This window comes from Daktulosphaira vitifoliae, unplaced genomic scaffold, assembly GCF_025091365.1.
Source record: "Daktulosphaira vitifoliae isolate Bord-2020 unplaced genomic scaffold, ASM2509136v1 Scaffold_2, whole genome shotgun sequence".
Lineage (NCBI taxonomy): Eukaryota > Metazoa > Arthropoda > Insecta > Hemiptera > Phylloxeridae > Daktulosphaira > Daktulosphaira vitifoliae.
In genome coordinates this window covers 11,981,649-12,000,677 of record NW_026099573.1, presented here as the reverse complement: position 1 = coordinate 12,000,677, position 19,029 = coordinate 11,981,649, and the positions used below count along the sequence as shown (strand labels likewise).

Sequence of the window (19,029 nt, the reverse complement as noted above, 5' to 3'; positions counted from 1 at the left end):
TATATTATTGCGAAAAATGGTGCCAACGTTGATCCCATTGGCATTGAAAAAATAATTTTCCACCTTTGTTCTTCATTGGGTGGTTAATTGAAATACAATGTATCGTGAGTTCTTTATCTCTGCATTTCTTTATTAGTTTTAGATCTTATAAAAGCATATTCTTTTACTGAGATAAATTGTCCCATCAAAGAGGACGTGAAGAAATGAACACATAAATACATCACTAAATATTTTTCATGGGAAATAAACTTATTTTTTTTTAATTTTTCAATAGGAACAATTTGAACGAATACATATTTCATAATATTTTATAAATACATATTTATACATTATAGACCACAAAATTCATTTTTAAGATAACCATAAGGGTCATCTTAACATAACGTTAATATATGGTCTTTGACCTAATATAAAAATAAGTTAAAATTTTTATATAATCGTTGCTTAGCTTAATAGCTATTTTAAAGGGATACAACAGCATGTCGTTTGGATTTACGTGGCTATAAATGAAATAATAACTGATTTTGCAGTTTTTCATCGTTATCCATAGTTTTATTATGGGTTTTCCGGTATAATGGCTAATAAATCGCAATTCAATTTGATAAATTCTTTCCACCTCTCCTGTGGTATAAACCCATTAAATCTGCTATCATTTTGCGTCTCTATAGTCATTTTAAACCTAATGAAAAACTGTCAATCAAATAACTCCAAGCTATTATACAAAGCCTATCAGATTTAAAATGCATTATGTTCAGATTAGTCCTCTAAATCTCTATTGAATTACAGTAGTATTTATTTATTTATTTTTTTGGGAAAAAAGTAGAACTTGAAACAATTAGTAAGGACCTAGTGATTTTTCGTAATAAATCAATGTATTTTTAATTGAAATAGATTCTTAAGTAGTAATTTCTTTTTAATTTTTATATATATTTATTTTAATCATTCTATACTTAATAGATATCGACGTTAGTTAAATGTTTTAATTGAAACTTTTTCATTGTCAACTAAAGATAAGACTAGTGTTTGTGGTTTTACTAAACAGCTTTAGAGTTCTTATTTTGTTTTATGAATTATTTGTGTTTAAAATTTTTTTACCTGTCTCTGTAATGTAATTCCACCATTGAGGTTTACACGTTTTGAATTTGTAACCGTCGTTGGTCACGTTTATGACAACTAGGTGAAATCCTTCGCTAAAGAAGTTTAGGCTAGCGGCAGTCCATGCGGCTAAATAAACAATGACGGCTACAATTGCTGAAGACAAATATCGAAGCAGATCCTTGTCTCTTACTGTCCAGCAATGAGCTTTTCTTGTGCGAAATTGCATCAAGATCCTACAAACAAAAGACAAAAGTCATTAAAAGGTGATAATATCCATAATAAGACAATAAGACAATATCCAGTGTGTATAGTGAATCACAAAGCTTAAGTGTCATAAAAGTCATATAATAAAATTGATAAAGTTATGCAATATTTGAATTTGATATATCTGTTTATAATTTTCATTCTTGTTAAAAAAAAAAATCATTAGTGTCCGCACCTGTACAACTTTAGATTGATAGCACCATAACATATGACAAATCCAATTTCTCGTAACCATGGTAACAACAGACATGTCACAATTGAAGGTTCAAAATATTGGACGACCACCTATAAAGATTTTTTATTAATGTAATGTTTTAGTAACTTTATTTTAATGTCAGTAAATATTTGTGAACTTTGAGAAAAAAGAAGTTTCTTTAGTATAAAGTTACAATGTCTCATTAGTATAATAAAACATTGAGCTTATAGTTAGCTAAGGTGTAATAAAAGTTGTATAAATGTTACATAATGAATATTTTTTATTTTTTAAAGAATAAGTGACTGACTGTACAGTTTGATAATATCAGGTAACCCCATGTTGCTTATATTTTAATTATTACAAGAAAATAATATTCAATTATCTATTCATTTTGCAGTACAAAGAAAAAAAAATTTTATATTTATTTTTAATTAATTTTTTGTCACAAATAAATAGTAGTGAACTAGTTTTTAAAATTAGTTAGCTATTTTCGCACTACTTTTAATTAACAATATTAAGGGAAAATGATATGAAAACTAACAGTTTTACCATTATTTGTATTATATTAATAATCATAGTCACTACATTTTATCTAATTTAATCAACTGTAATTAATAGTACATTGAGGAATCGCCTATTTATTTACAAGCGAAGTTGATTCAGTAAGAAGTACGCACACTAGACCTATAACTTAGCAATTCTTTCTCAATTCTGTAACAACTAAAACTAAATCTAAAATCTACGAATGTAACTAAAGAGAATAATTAAGAACAGTTGAATCTTATCGTCAAGATTTATAACTATAATAATTTGGGATTTTTTTTTAAAGATCCTAAGGATACCTGTGTAATGGGGCAACATTTTTAAAATATAATATTTCTATGCAGCATATATAAATATTAATTTTGTTCACAGTTTGTTAGATAGACTTGGTAAAATTACTATAAATTATTAATATGTATGAAGACATTAGAGGAAAATTATAGGACATGAAAAACAAATAAGTACAATATTATAGTGACTTGGTCATTGCCCTTAATACTTCATAAAAGTATAAATTATTTTATACCTTTTTTAATAAATTAGATATGTTTACTTTTAATGATAAAAGTGTAGTTTTTCATGAATTATTAAACTAAAACTGCAAGAAATGTTTATTTCAGTCAAAATTTTGACTAAACACAGACATCTCATTTTTTTATATTTTAATATGTATTTAGCAAATACTACGAAAGAAAGAGAAAAAATGAAATTCAAAATAAAAAATTAAATAATTTTATGCCAAGGTGGTAGGAGCGTTACTTTGATAAAATATTAATTATGTTATTATCTCAATAATATTTAGTAGTAGAAATCGTAATAGTGTACGATTAATTTGCTGTTTCATGATGTAACCACAGGCTATATAAAAAAGTAATAAGTAATTAAATATTTAAAATGATATATCATATTCGTGAGTTAAGGGTAGTGTTACGTTGCTATTTAGGGGTTGAGCCTAAATGCCCGTCAATAGTATTCTAAGGAACCTACAGGGGATAGCTGGCTAAGCTATACCTACCTTAGGTACTGAGGTTTCCTATTTAATTTATATTCCCTTAGAGGAACTATCAAGAGTCGCACTACAATATATATATATATATATAACACTCTTGGTTAACAACGATATAATATTTATTAATAAAGAAATATTAAATACACAATACAACCAGCTGGACACCTAAAGATGATAATAATCTAACAGGGAGCTGTCGACGACACCACACACTATTTCCGTAGCTAATTAAGTTAAATATAAGACAAAAGAGTAATGGTCGCGATGATGGTAAAAAGTCAACTGTTGTTTGAGATATTAGTATTATAGCACAGTGGTCGTGAATTCCAAATGTGTTTATGTGTACAGACTTCCTTCCGTAGTAATACGTGTGTCACTGTGTCAACGTTATAAGCCTAGTCGGCGGTACAATAATACTTTGAGATATGATCACATATATGTGACCGTTTCACTAGAGAAGTTACCAAAGAGTATTTTCGAGAATACTTTTTGAGTAACGTCAATAATTTTGAGAGTACTTTTCTGCAAATAATTACTGGAAAATAAAATATTTAAAAAAATTAGAACCAAATAATTTTTTTATGAATATATTATCAAACGTGAAAATTATTTTGCAGTAATAAATATTTACTAAAAATGTATGTACTTCAGTTAAATATTTTTTTCATAATTATCGTTAGTTGGGCTCAATTTGGCCGTTAGGTATAAATTTAGTCACTTCTAAATATAACTCTAAAGTGTTTGTAAACTTGAAAACTTAAAATTAGATAATTTTTAGCATTTTTAGCTTGCGATTGTTCTTAATATTTCACATTAAAAAATAATTTGAATTATAAATGAGAAGATAATAGACATATCTAAAATTGACACGATATACTTTAATTTTCCATTCCAATCCGAAAAATATGTAAGATAATATTTTAAATTACTACTACGAGAAATTTTGATATCAACGACAAACATGATAAAAATAAAATATAAAATTTGACTTACTTCTAAGTGCAAGATAATGGTTCCTATTATTATAGTTTCTAACAAAGTCCACATGCTTGTAGCGATTGTCTGAAAACAATAATAATAATAGTTTTAATTTTAAAATAAATTTATATTAAAAATAAAATAAAGCATAATAATAACATGCCAAACAGATTTGAATTTAATTTTAGTATCAGTAAAGTAACACAAGTTTAATCGCAAATTGAATGAATTTATATAAGATATTATACATTGTTTAAGGTCACCAGTTTTGAACAAATAATAACTCAATTAAGTTTGAAACAATATGCACTCGTGTATTATTAATAAGATTAGGAATTAAGTAAAACAGAATTCAGGATTATGTAAAAATAATGAAATGAGATTCTTAACAAAAGCTTGAAGTAATGAAGTATTCGAATTTTCATAATAAAATTTGAAGTATTTTAAAAATATTATTGAAATCAATTTGAACATTTTGTTTTTAAAATTAAGACAAGCCAAGTAAATACTTTTTTTTTAATGAAACTCAAGTATATTATTTCTATTGTAAGGTTACACAAATTATAATTATAATAATTAAGGTTCATAATTTATGTAAATAAAATGTGTTATTTATATGCTATAATAAGCACTTAAAAAGACCAAAAAAATGAAAATTTTTAGTTTTTCACTTTTTGAAAAACTAAACTTTTATAATTATCTTTAAATATACATATCAGTAATTTTTTAACAATATCAAATTTGTTAGATTTTCTTGTGTGTTGTTAATGCTCATAATTAATGGATCACTTGGCATATTTTAAGTCAAGCAATTGTCAGAGTAATAAATTAAATCGTTAAATTGAATTATCGGTAGAATGAGCACAACTGCTGTGAATTTCTAGAACATCCGTCCCACGATTATATTAATTATTCTGTAGTAATAACTATTCAAATTCAAGAGCTATATAATTCAATTTGAATGACCATATCAACAACACTATAATTATTTGAAGATTTATGGTGTTTTCAATTTCATTTTAGTTTCATATAAGAAATCGAGTGACAACTAACAAAATTACTTATAGTATTATTGTACTTCTATAGGTGTTATGGATTATAAAAAAAGTTTTTCAATTAAAAATCCTTTTAATATGTTAATATAAATAAGTATACAGAAAATATTTACATGAAAGCTATTTGATATTCAATATGACACATTCAGTTACGTGTTTTTTTGTTCTTGGTCACTTTAGGGAAAATATTTATTATTTTATTTTATTTATTATTTTTTATATATTATTTAAAATATTTTATTAAGCCGATCACTGTATAACATTTTTGCTTTAGTTGGTAACAACTTCTAACAGTTTTTATAACAGCTACACAAATGTTTATGTGAAATTGAAGAAAAGAATTTTGCTTTTCCGTAGACGATTCCTAATCAGGATTATGAATTTTATATCTTTTTTGTTGCAATTACAGAAAATGCCTCGTGTCACTAAAATATACGTTCATCATCCTTTGTTTTTTTTGTGTCGGTTTTGAGTTAAATATTTGTCGCAGATTATATTATTAAGAAAAATTACACATCTTTAATTATTATCTCTACAAACTTATTTTGGTTTTCTTAGTATTAAATTAAATAATGGTTCCACATAGTAAAATAACAATTGTATTCGTTAATGTTTTATTATTTTTGTTTTGGAGTCACTAAGAAAATTTTATTTTTTTGTTTATGACACAATAAAAAGAATTTCTTCGAATTGTTGATCTCGGAAGATTGCATAAATATAAAATTAGGTAAAATATATTTTTTATGTTTTTTTAAATCAGTAAGCGCATTATGAATCGAACTCACAGAAAATTAAAAATTACACATCAGTGACATAAATAACAAGATGAATATTAATAAAGTTATTTTTAGTGAGACAAAGGATTATAAATAATAACTTCTTCTAAAAAATTTGAATTTATTTTTGCACACTATGTGATATTTATTTTGTTTAATAACAAAAACAATTTTAATATAAATAAGTCACTCGCTGTGAACCGTTAACAGCTGAACTCACATTATGACAGTTATGTATAAAAAATAAAAAACAGTACAGCTGAAAGATGGTGAGAATTCAGCAGAGAACTTTCTATATAGATTAAAATTTGACAATGACTAACAAGACAATCGTAAAGGGTGGTTTCGATGCAATTGTTTATATACAGCCGGCCAAAATTATTAGATCACACAATAACTTTAAGATTTTTTTCAAATAAGATTTGATATCTTGTTGGTTTATTAAATATTATTATAATATTAACAAACATGATTGCTGTAGATTCAAAGAAAAAATAATTCACCTGCAAAAAATTATCGACAGAAATTTTAATTCGAATTTCTTTGGTGATCTAATAATTTTGGCCGCCAGTATACAAAAATTGTAGAAAAATAAATTGAAACTGAAATTTGATAAATTTTCACTATGGTTGCTGTTACTTAAAGAAAAAAGCTGTCATAACATTTATTTTTTAATTTAAAAGCACACTATAAGAGCTTTATTTGGTTTAGGTTTAAAAAATACAATTATTCTGGACACATTATTATTATCACTTAAATAAAGGACTATTTTTATGTATGAATGCTGTTATGTTAAAACAATTCTTGTACTTAAGGTTTTGATTAGATTTTAATAAAATGAATATTAAAAAAATATTTATGTCTTTAGTATCGAGGATAAAATTTTCATGTTTTTAAACGTAAAATCTCATTTTTCTTCTTTTAATCTTAAATTACATTAAAAAAATCATTCGATTTAGTTTTTAATATTATAGATGTTCCATTGTTATGCAAAACACTTAAAAATCAATAGGAAAGTGACATAGTTGGGACAAACATAGATGATAGTAATTAAAGCATTATCATAAGAAACGATTCGATGCAAATCTATAAGTTATGTTTCATTCTAAGAAATTAGTAGATAATTACAAAAGCTACATCAACTCCTATTTCCTAAATTATATTAATTATTTAAAAAATAATATTTTACTCCTTTTATTTGCGGAATAATTTAATTGAAAAGAAGTTTTTTTGAAGTTGTCAATTTATACAGATGCGTAATTTTGAGATATTTGTCTATATTTCTAGGATATTTTTCATTATTATAAATCGGTTTTTTTTACGTAATGATCTTTAAATATGATTCAGAAACAGCTGAGAATTTTTATGGACTGGCAAAAAAAAAAACGCACAGCATCACAAGACCAATACCTTTTTAGTTTCACAATAAAACTAATAAAAAGAACTACCAAAAACTTGTTTAAAAAAATCACTCAATTGACCGTATAATATAAATTGTATTTTCTATTTGTAAAAATCAATTGTTCAATTCAGTTGAATATAGTAACATGTCACTATAAAGTTTGGAACATTATAGACTAGTAGTAGAACACACAAATAGAGTTAAGAATTAATAAATAAAAAGTAAAATTATTCAACTTTGTATTATATCTATTAAAATAGATATCAATAAAAAATTGAATAATTTGGGTTTGATATAATAATTATTGTATCAAACTAAACAATATATATTTTAAAAACATTAGAAATAAATGACTATTTGTTTATATGAAAGTATTTGGTTAAACAGCTTTCTATTTGCTAATGGGTATTTTTTTTATTTTAATTTTCGATATTAATATTTTTAATTTGCGATAATTTGATGTATCGTTGAAATAAATTGATCAAGTGAGAGCTTATAAATAAAAGACCCCCTCAAAAAAAACATTAAGTAAAATAATTTCAATATAAATAAGAATCTTGTCTCATAAGAGGAGACTAAAGTGATGAATTTGATATTTATTAAACTTATTCAATCTAAATGAGATAAAAATCAAACAAATTTTAAATTTTTTCTAACTCAAAATAATTAAGAAAAAAAGTTATTTCGACGTTTAACGGACGCAATATTTCCGAAGCTTTATCAAAAGTTAGGTAGAAAGAATTACCTTTTTATGAAAAATTCGCTATTTTGATTCTTCCTGTAAGCATGTAAAGGGTCAGATTTTCAAAAACTTGATATCAAGTAAAAAGGAAATATCTAAGCTTATTATATATATATATATAAAAATTATTTTGTTTAGTACTCAAAATGTTATTACTATCCTAAACAAAAAAATGTCGAAATTTTCTAATTTTTAAAATCGTATTTATTTGAATGATATCCCCCATTTACAGGAAATGAGAATATTTTTTCAATTTTTTAAGGAAATGTTCTCAACTAGATACGATTTGTGAACTTTTTACGAATCGTTGAAAATAGTTATATTGATCGAATATAAACGTTCATAAGAATTAATGCATTTAAAATGTTCAAGAACATTTTTATACTTTAATGTTATTTTTTTTAATAGATTTAAGAAAACATCTTGAATTAATCAATATACTGTCTCTATTCTAACGCTCCAATATCGTGTTAAAACGAAAACAATGTAAGATTATTATAAGATAAATATATAAAAAATAGTATATTTGTGCATCAAATGAAGTGTTATGCGTTGTTTTATAAAGACAGCGTCTGAAAGGAAAAACGTTTCATCATAGTAATAATGTATTTGTATTGAAAACCATAATTTTTTACTACTCAGCCTTTCAAATAAAAAAAACTATTGTTTTATGTAATAGCGACTTTTATTATAAATTTGTTAGTGTCACATACTGGCAATAAAATCCAAACATCTAATAAGTCGATGAAGAAAGCTTTATCATTATAATTGGTATTTGGTGTATCAATTTTTATGTATTTCAGTGATTCAATGAACTGTAATATTTTTATTTTTAAATAAATATCTTTTTATTGATTGAAACTTTAAAAATGATTAATTGAAAAAGCTTCAACTCAAACTTAAAAAGTTTTTAGTTCAACAATCCTGTTAAAACTTATTCGTATGTTAAAAGATTTCAAGTAATACTTCTTGATTTGAAGTCCTATATGAGAAAAATCCTTTAAAAACAGATAGTGAATAAAAAAAAATTATTTTCTGAGCATTTTTGACAATTATAATCCTACTATTGCTATTAATATAATTATCTCATTTATTTCCTGAATAGTTTATAAATTCACTAAATATACATTATATAATATCTTAAAGGGAAAATTGAAGCTATATATCAAATTTTCAACTTGATGAAATATATGTACTTTATGGAATCATATTATAAAATATTAATTACTCTGAAATTGAGGATTCAAATTTATTAATGAGTTCTAATAATTAAGAAATGCGAGTAAGTCAGATATATGCTAGTTATTTATAGGTTTTGATGTACAAAATATTTAAACTAATAATATTTTAAGAGGTCTAAAATGGGATCAACGGTTAGAAATAAAAAAATATTCTTACTGACTTCATTTTATGTTTTCAAAAAATTAGTGAACATGCCCATATATTTTAACGTGGTTAATAAAACAAACGTTAAATATTAGATTATATGGCCTTTAAGTTCGCCTTAACCACTACATAGAATAATTTAAATAAAAAAAATGTTATTTATTCATTGTTAGTGTTATTATAGAGACACAAAAAAATATTTCATGTAATAAATATACTAATAATAAACTTAATGTATGAATTGGAAAAAATTAATACATGCATGAATTATATATATATATATAATTTAAATAACCTTACCATAAATATTATGGTTATAAATAAACAAGTTTTAAGTAGATAATATTTTTAAGTATGTGTATTTTTTATCAGATTATTTACTTTAACAAATGGATTTTGTTGCAAACAAAAAAAATTGTGTGTGAACTTATACTTAAGTTTTTTAATTAAAATAGAAATTATTTTTATCAATAAAATCGTTACCTCAAAGATATCTTAGTAATATTGTGTAACACTTTATAATTTTAATTATTAAAAAAAAAAATTTTAAATACATTTTCGTTCGTACATTTTGACTATTATGTTGAAACTCTTAACATGAAATAATTCATTTTGATGAATGGTAAAGTGGATATAAAAAAAAATTGTTGGACCCCACTTCGTTAATTTAAAGTTATGATAACAAGAGCATATAAATAATACATATTACAAGTTTTTTATGTTATACTGTTAATATTTATAAACCATATACAAACATGTTTAATGGTACATATTCAGCAGTATTTATTATATTCTTGATCAAATAGGCTGGTATTAATGTATTTGTTTTAATGTATGAAATATAACAATAGACATTAATTTATTCATATTGTTCGATCCATTTTGTTTATATAAATGTTATTGTTAATCAGATAAGCGCATTAGCTCGGTGCATACCAGTTTATTTTTTTGTGAAATATAAAAATATTATAAATATAATAATTTTATAAGTATATAAAAGTACTCGGGTGATGAACTCATCAAAGCAAAGGACGGCACCACGCCCACGCCAATATGTATCTACGAAATAAAGTATTCTAACTAAATTAAAATTTTAAGTTTTACGTCGATTTTATTAATAAATAGTAAACTATTTATATAGTCACTCTGAGACCGAAAACCACATATTAAAATCATATTTTTTTAAAAACTTAATTCAATTATAAAGCGGTATAAGTTCCATACCATATGATAAAACAAAATTTTTAACTGAAATAAATGTATACAGACAAATTTTAGACTATAATTTTGCAAGAAAACATTATTAAAAATTAAGCGTTTTAATCACAGTTAGAGATCTTTGATTCTTCATGGCTCATTAAAAAATAATTAATAGTATAATTTTGTATATCAGCGTGTTTTAGAGTTGATTTGATGCAATATTTGACTGAAATGTAATTTTAACAACACACTCGTTTGTTACTCTAACATTTTATATCGAATGGACATATTTTAAAATTATCAGCAATTTCTACAAAATACGTTTCAAAATAGAAAAAACTTTTTTTTTTTTTAATTTCTAAAGGCCGTTAGAGTTAACAATAAAAATGAATATATGCATAAACAGAAATAAAAAATATACAATGCTGTATTATCAATGGACGAAGCAAGCCTAAGTTGAATACAGAAATAAATTTAAAAGCAATCTTAGATTAAGCTATAAAATAATGAAATTGTAAATGTAATACAGGACCAGAATTATAGTGTGAAAGTAAAATAAAGAGAAGAAAAAGTTTGAAGTTGGTAAATGTCGAATAAACTATTTCAGTGGAAATACTGGGTAACAAGAAGATTTCAGAACATAAATTTAATAGTTACATACAAAATGACAAAAGAAAAATAAGGTTAAAGACACACATTCTAATAAATTCGAGTAAGTTTTTGTTTTATGTAAAGCCTACATAATGTAATGGAAAAATAATATATATTCACGATATGGTTCGTTGCCGCAGAGTGCGTCCAGCGTATAAATGTGTATATACATACATAGATCATTAAATGCGTTTTGTCCTTAATTCTAAGCAGATTTATGGCTCGAGTAGTAAAACGTACGATAACTGAGTAGCCAATACATATATGATGCCAAAAATGCTATTGGGCGATAAATGTGTAGCAAAATATTGACAAAGCGTCGGGTGAACATTGAATTATTACAAATGTTGCAGATAGTTAAAATCTAAAGAAACATTTTCTGTGAATTGTAAGATAATAGTAAAATAAACCGTTTACATGGTTATCCTAATTTCGGAAAAAATAAGATGGTAAATTGTTTTGCTCTACTATCTAAAACTACTGTTGAATAGTTACTTTATATTGCAAGATCAAAAAACCATTTTACCATTTCCTATCAGTTGTATAGCAACACTACAATGTATTTCCCTTTAGCCAATAAAATTGATCATTACTCATATAGATTGTTGTATTCATGTGATCGATATCAAACGGCGTTTTAAGTAGGCAATTAGACTACATGTATGTTATGCGTTAACCCACACCGAATTCTTCTGAAATAAATTAGACCGTAATACTATTGTATAAATCAAAGTTATCTTTTTCCTTTGCATAAATAACAGATACATTGTAACTCTATTTTCTACAGCAAGTGACAATACAAAATGAAATATTCCAGCCAGATTACGTTTCATTTTGCATTCACATAATTCGTATGTAAATTTAACCTACGTAAAACTATAAAATAAATCCTTTGGTATAAAATTCATTCTAATAACTATAAAGGTAAATCTATAACCAAAAATAATTTGAATAAACTTTAAACGAAAACTTAAGTTTGTTTGAAAAAGAAGGTCTAAAATCTATTATATTTAAATCTAGCTATGACGAACCGAATAGAAAATTCTTCATTTTTTTTACTTGTAGCTTAATATTATTACTATACAACAGCGATTGATTGGCCAACTGTGCTACTGTGTTATAGCCTGCAATTATTAAATGGCCGATTGAATACTGAGAAATTCCGTGGCCACATTTATTAACAATTTATTTATTTTTCATTATTTTAATATTTGATTGAAATGAAAAAATATGTATTTTTCATATTGTACACCAATTAGCTACGCAAACATATTTATAATGAAGCCATAGACGGATAATTGGTAAAATCATTAGAGGAACTAATTAAATAATAATAGAATAATTAAAATTAATTGTCTAGAGAGTTTATATATTATAACTAAAAAATAATTAAAAACATTAATCAATTTTTACTCAAGTAAATAAATGTCTAAAGTAATTGAATTGATGAAAGAAAAAAATTTTACCAGGCCGGTATATAGAGCGATATAAGCCGCAATTTTTTTCATGACAATGGATTGATAACTTTCCAGTCTATTATCTCTGCCCTCCTAATTTTCTATAAGTTTTAGAATCCTTCCTATATCAAAATAATAATTTTTTAAAATAAAATCTTTGTTCGTAATACTTAATTATGAATACCAAATAAAATTCAATCCCATGAAAAAGATATTAAATCACAATATTTAAATTTTACAGAAGAAGAAAACCGTTTATCTTTACTGCGTAGACTTATGACGGACTATTTTTTTTCAGCATCATTTTAATTCCTTGCGGAAATTTGATTTAGTTCTTTTCAGATTATTTACATATTTACATAGTACGTTTTCTTAGAAAAAAATGAGAAATTTATTTTGTCGGACTATATACCTTTTCCGTCATATCACTTCAGTTATAATTGAAAAAAAAGATGCAACCAAAGAAAAAATTATTTTATTAGGATCTAAAAAATATCAATTTTTTGTGTGTGTGTGTTAAATAAAATCAAAATTACAATTATGAGAAAAAATGTATGAAAAGATCAACAATTTATAATAATTGTAAATTACACAAAAATATTATTATCTAAAATGATATAAAGAACAAACACGTCATAGTAGGGTTGTAATAGAAATAGTATTATTTCTATTGCATATATTTGGATAAAAAAAGACACTACAACTCTTACTAAAAAATATTATTATGATCATTCTTAATGGCATTAATGTGTGTAAATGTGTTTAGATTTTACATATGATAAATAGTGATTTGGGGAAAACGATATCAAATTTTATATCAAGTAGACAGGATACGATGTGACATAGACCTTTTTGTGTAGTTAGTCGTAAACCGGACGTCAAATAGTAAGTCCTCGCCGGACTTACTATTTACTATTTAGGTGTGCCACCTAAAATTTGTATTCGTATGTAAAATGTACAAGTAAACTCGATAAAAATACAGTCCACATTATCATTAAAAATATAGTATTTTATTTTAATATGAAATGACGCAAGGTAACGACCACATGGAAATAACATTGTCGGCATGTTATTGAAATTGATTACACAATACTATATTTAGGATGACGGTTGCGATTAAATATCATACTGTGACAGGTTCTCACAATTACACTGTGTGCCGGGAGAACTCTTAATTGATAAATGCGCACAACATATAAAAACCATTTTCTATACCTGTCACTTGTACCTGAGTACATATACATCACTGTGTTTAAAATGATAAAATATCCCCAAAAAATCAACAGCATGTATTTATCATAAAAAAGTTCAACTTCAATACTTCTACAAAATAATTTTTAGTGGCGAAATATGGTAGACCGGCTCACCAGTTGTATACGTGTTAGTAATTGTTTAACAAAATGTGTTCATAAAACTTATAAACTATTACTATTATAAGGGAAAATCTACATCTTAACCGCATTTATATTATAAACATTTTAGTTTTACATAAACAATATTTATATTCTCCTTCAGGTGTTTGAAATTTTATTAAAAAAAAGAGAAAAATTTACATAGCCATTTTTATGACATTTTTGAAACATAATTTTACTTAAGTTTTCGGCTAGGAAAACAGGAGTTATATGCATTTTTAAGTTTTGTATAATAATTTCGAGTACACCATTAAATAGAAAACATTTTTATTGATTCACTTGAAAACTTAATAATGTGTCGTTACCGAGATTACAGATTTTGTGGGAGTTTATTCTTCCCAAGAAAAAATATTTCTACGCACTATATAATCCTATAAAAAGTTTCACAAACTGAGACCCTTCAAAGTGTCTCAAACAAAACGTACAAATTCAGATAATTTCTAGCCTACTTATGTTTAATTACTCTATTATATTATTTCTCGTTTACCCGAATTTATTTAAGAACACGTAATAAAATTATTTCAAATTTACTTTTTAGCTACTGTTTAAATTATTCCACAACAAAAATATGTTAATTTACTGGATAACTCTACTAGAAAAAACTTATTCACCAGAATAAATTCTTATCAAAAACACATAAAGGACTTACCTTGCATTTTCTCTTGGAAAATACAACTAGAATCAGGATAAAAGTCAGAGCGGTGATAAACAGCTGAGCACACAGTAGCCATATTCGAAGCATGAAATTTGTTTTCTGGTAGTTTATTCAAATATTTTTAAAGAGTTTTCCAGTGCTGTAAAAATTAAAAGTTTTATTAATGCTATGATATGTTGAAAATAAATACATAAATACTAAAAACTATAATTATTACTGATCTTTTACATCAGCTACTTGATAAATTATTTATTTATTTTTTTATTAATCTTAGACAGTGTAACAAATTGACTTTTAAGGTAACTAAAAAGTGATTGTTCTTAAAATTGGTTTCTTCAAATTAAATTCTAGCTTTATACTATTTTTTTTTAAATATATAAATATAATTTAAATTTATAAGTAAAAACAAATCAAGTTGATTGATTTAAGTTAAGAAATGTTGAGAAAATTAATTTGAAATTACATATGCTGTCACAAATTATACTTATAAAAAAACTTGTTCAATTTTCCACTACTTTTTTTTTATTGTTTTTCAAATAAACTTAATTATTTTAAATATAATATTAATAAATATTGACTCAAATAAGAGTAAATATTATTGGTTTAAAAATTGAAAACATGTTTGTCTTTATATTTTGTAAAGACGATTTTGAAATTATTAAAGAAACATTTCTATAAGCGGATGTCATATTTCGATAATGTCCGTCAACAGTTGTATAAAAATGAAAAATGTTTTTTCTGTGCATACATACGGCAAATGGGTTTATATTGTGTAGTATTTGTTTTATGAGCAAATAAAGCAGTCAGAATACATTATGGTTATTACCATAAAGTTAAATTAATATGCGCGACTACAGTAGATACGGTTGAGTTAAATAATGACTTAATGTCACCAAAATTAGTATTTCAATAAGCGAGCTTTTCACTCGAGAGTCTCGCTAAAATAACAATTAGTTAATCCTATTTTTCAAACGTTTTCAATATGAAAGTATTCTGTTGGTGCCATGTGGCTTTTATGGTATTTTCTCTCATACTGACGATTTGGATCGTTAAAACGATTACAGAATTGTTACCACAGCCCAAACTTAGATTGATGTTTTCTCGTACTCTGAATATTATACACATATTTTGTAATCAAAAGAAATAAAAACTTAAGTGCGGTAGGGAATCAATAAATTGGAGTTGAGGCGCTTATTTGATTATTATTAATTTATATTTGACAGTAATTAAAATCACTGTCACGAAACATTCGGTGCATATTAAAAACATTTAAAAAAATAATTTAACTTATCTACCAAAAATCATATGGTTTTTGAAATTAAAGGTTGATTATTTGTAGTGGATATGTCACCAAAATATCTTTATTCCTTAAATCATAAATAACATTAAAAAAGTTTAATTTGAAATGATTTTGGATGATTTAGGCATTCCTTTATTATGCACAAAACAATACAAAATCAATTAATTTATCCAAAAATTTTATGATTTTCGGCTTCATTGCCCAATAACTTCTAGAAAGTGAGATTTCATTTAATATTTTCTTTTTTCCAACTTAATGTACATTGTGTTAGTTTTGATTTAATGTAGGTTTGAAGAAAGTAAGTTTTTCGGAATTTTATAAAAAATTGAAAATAAAAGAACTCAATATGGTGATTATGCTTCTTTCAGTTCATTGGTACATCTTAAATATTATCACTGAAAACTTTATTTTGATTCAATCATTGATTCAAATAATTTGAGTGTTTTTTTATATACACCAATAATTACAACATTATCAAATATTATCAATAATAATTTTATAATGATCCATCCAGTTTTTAAAAATTTTTTGAATAAAAGTGAAAACTAAAAATATCAACATTGACTATTTTAATACAACTGTATTTTTTTGTGATATTGCACTTTATTCACAAAACTAAGAAGAATTTTTCAAAATTGTGGCACTGATTGATACAATCAGTAAAAAACCGTAGTTGATACAACTAGATACGGTTTGTAATCTTTTGACGTCCAAAATCAGCGAGAATATTGGTGTATCGGACAAAATTAAACGGCCAAATAAATCCATCAATAGCTTCTCAACTACGTATCAAAGTTAAAATGTACAAAAATATTTCAAAAAAATTCACATAATTAAACAAAATATTTAATATGAAACTAACATTTTATTTAATTATTAATACTATGACGATTAATGACAGCGCCGCAGTTGTCCGGCTGACTTTCAATAACGTTTTGGCAGCAGCTACTCATGTAAATTATTTAAAAGTTTTCCTCGAAACTAAAAATGATTTAGAGACACTAGCAAGGCAGTCTTGAGTAGTATTAAGGGAACTGTTCAAAAACAAACGTACATAATGTACAACTGAATGTTAATTAGATGTCATTATATCGAAGTAATATACAAAGCAAGTTCTAGCAAATAATTTTCAGTCTGATATAATATATACAGAACAAGTATATTAATACTAATTTGTGTATTGAAACGAATGTCAACTGCAATGATGTATCCATAATTTCGTAGAAGTGGATTTTGAATACAATAAATCAAAATTAAATGGTGTAATATTAATAAGTAAAATGAAATCTTACTTATTATATATCGTGATATACTATAGTATATATTATTTATTAAAAAATAAACATATTAAAACAAAACGACTGTAATTATAACTGAGGCATATCACAAATAATTAAATAAAAACGACACTTTAGTTCCTTTTTACAAAACATTTGTTTAATTAACAAATTCCTTTTGTCAAATGTTATATTAAAATACTTTTTAAATAAAACATAAATTTATTCACAATTAAAATAACATATAGTGATTTAAATTAAATTCCGTACATTTCTTTCTATCTGATCAGTGTGATATTTATTTGAAAATATTCAATAAATTTGCCTAAATCATATTATCTCTTTTAAAAAAATATTTTGGTATACATTAATGAAGCAAAAAAATCCAGCACAGTGGGGTGGCGGCACAGTGGGGTCGTAGCATAGTTGGATCCAGTATAGATGATATCTGACAGTGATTAAAATCACTTTCATAAAAAACGCTACGATGCAAATCTGTATATAATGTTTAATTTAAAAAAAAAAAAAAACACATCATAGTAAAATTAATACCTTCTCAGCTTCGCATCGAAGCTAAAACTTTATTTTATTATAAAAAAATCTAACATTTAAATTTGTATAACGACATAAGAACCTTTTTCATTTTTTAATTTTGATGCGAAGCTCAGAAGGTATTAGTTTTTTGTCGGTCGCTAATTTTTCTCAACTCTCACCAGACCCATTTCTTTTAACTATATGTTAATAGACCACAAATTATATCTAGTTGCAGACATTGCCCTAAAAAATTGAAAAAATTTCCCTCATTCCTTGTTAATAGTAGAAATCTCCAAAAGAAAATACAATTTTTAAAATCAATAAATTTTGATATATTTTTTTTTTTAATAGTTTAAGAATAATTTAATATCATTTTGAAAAATGAGCGAACCAAAATAATTGTTTTATATAGATATCTTACATATATATATATATATTCCATTTACAAATTAAACACTATCTACAGATTTGCATCGAAGTGTTTCTTATGATAGTGATTTTAATTATTGTCAGATATCATCTATACTTATCCCAATTATGTCACATCCAAACTGTGCTACAGTTTTTATTTTCAAAACTAACAAGTACACTAATTCCTGATAAACATATTGTCTGTTTAAAATTTCAAGTGGTACTTAATATAGCGTGTTAATTTTCAGCGGAATTATATTATATATATATATATATAGACGACCTATCTTCTATGCGCAAATGGTTACCGTATTCAAAAATATGCTATTTTTCTATTAAAATTCTAGGTTTTGTATTTTATTTTAAAATATCTTATTAGGAGAATATATTGACTTTCATGAATATTATATAATTTAATTGACATAGAATAAATGTCATAAGACATAAGAAATTAAACTTATTAAATTTTTTTTACTTTTTTATTTTCATATTAAATTTAATAATTATAATTAGTATTTATTCATATATTATATTTTAAAATCAAAGAACTACTAATTAGGATATAATCAAAGAAATAAGAGTTGATGTTGCTTTTGGAATAATCCACCAATTTCTCTAAATGAAACACTATCTACAGATTTGCATCGAAGCGTTTCTTATGATAGTGATTTTAATCACTGTCA

General features: G+C 24.7%; 1 protein-coding gene and 1 long non-coding RNA gene across 6 annotated transcripts in view; both read right to left on the bottom strand.

The window, feature by feature from the left end:
• The window catches only part of LOC126898928 (probable G-protein coupled receptor 158), a 114,206-nt gene that overhangs the window by 61,954 nt on the left and 33,223 nt on the right, over positions 1-19,029 (bottom strand). For all 4 annotated transcript variants that reach the window (XM_050673336.1, XM_050673338.1, XM_050673339.1 and 1 more), the window contains exons 3-6: positions 14,819-14,963; positions 4,104-4,172; positions 1,538-1,647; positions 1,096-1,331 (exon numbers count right to left, since the gene is read on the bottom strand). In XM_050673336.1, the coding sequence (XP_050529293.1) occupies positions 1,096-1,331; positions 1,538-1,647; positions 4,104-4,172; positions 14,819-14,911 (508 nt within the window). In that variant the 5' untranslated portion in view covers positions 14,912-14,963. The remainder of the gene's footprint in view (positions 1-1,095; positions 1,332-1,537; positions 1,648-4,103; positions 4,173-14,818; positions 14,964-19,029) is intronic.
• The window catches only part of LOC126898962 (uncharacterized), a 180,102-nt gene that overhangs the window by 133,728 nt on the left and 27,345 nt on the right, over positions 1-19,029 (bottom strand). The gene's annotated exons all lie outside the window — the stretch shown is intronic.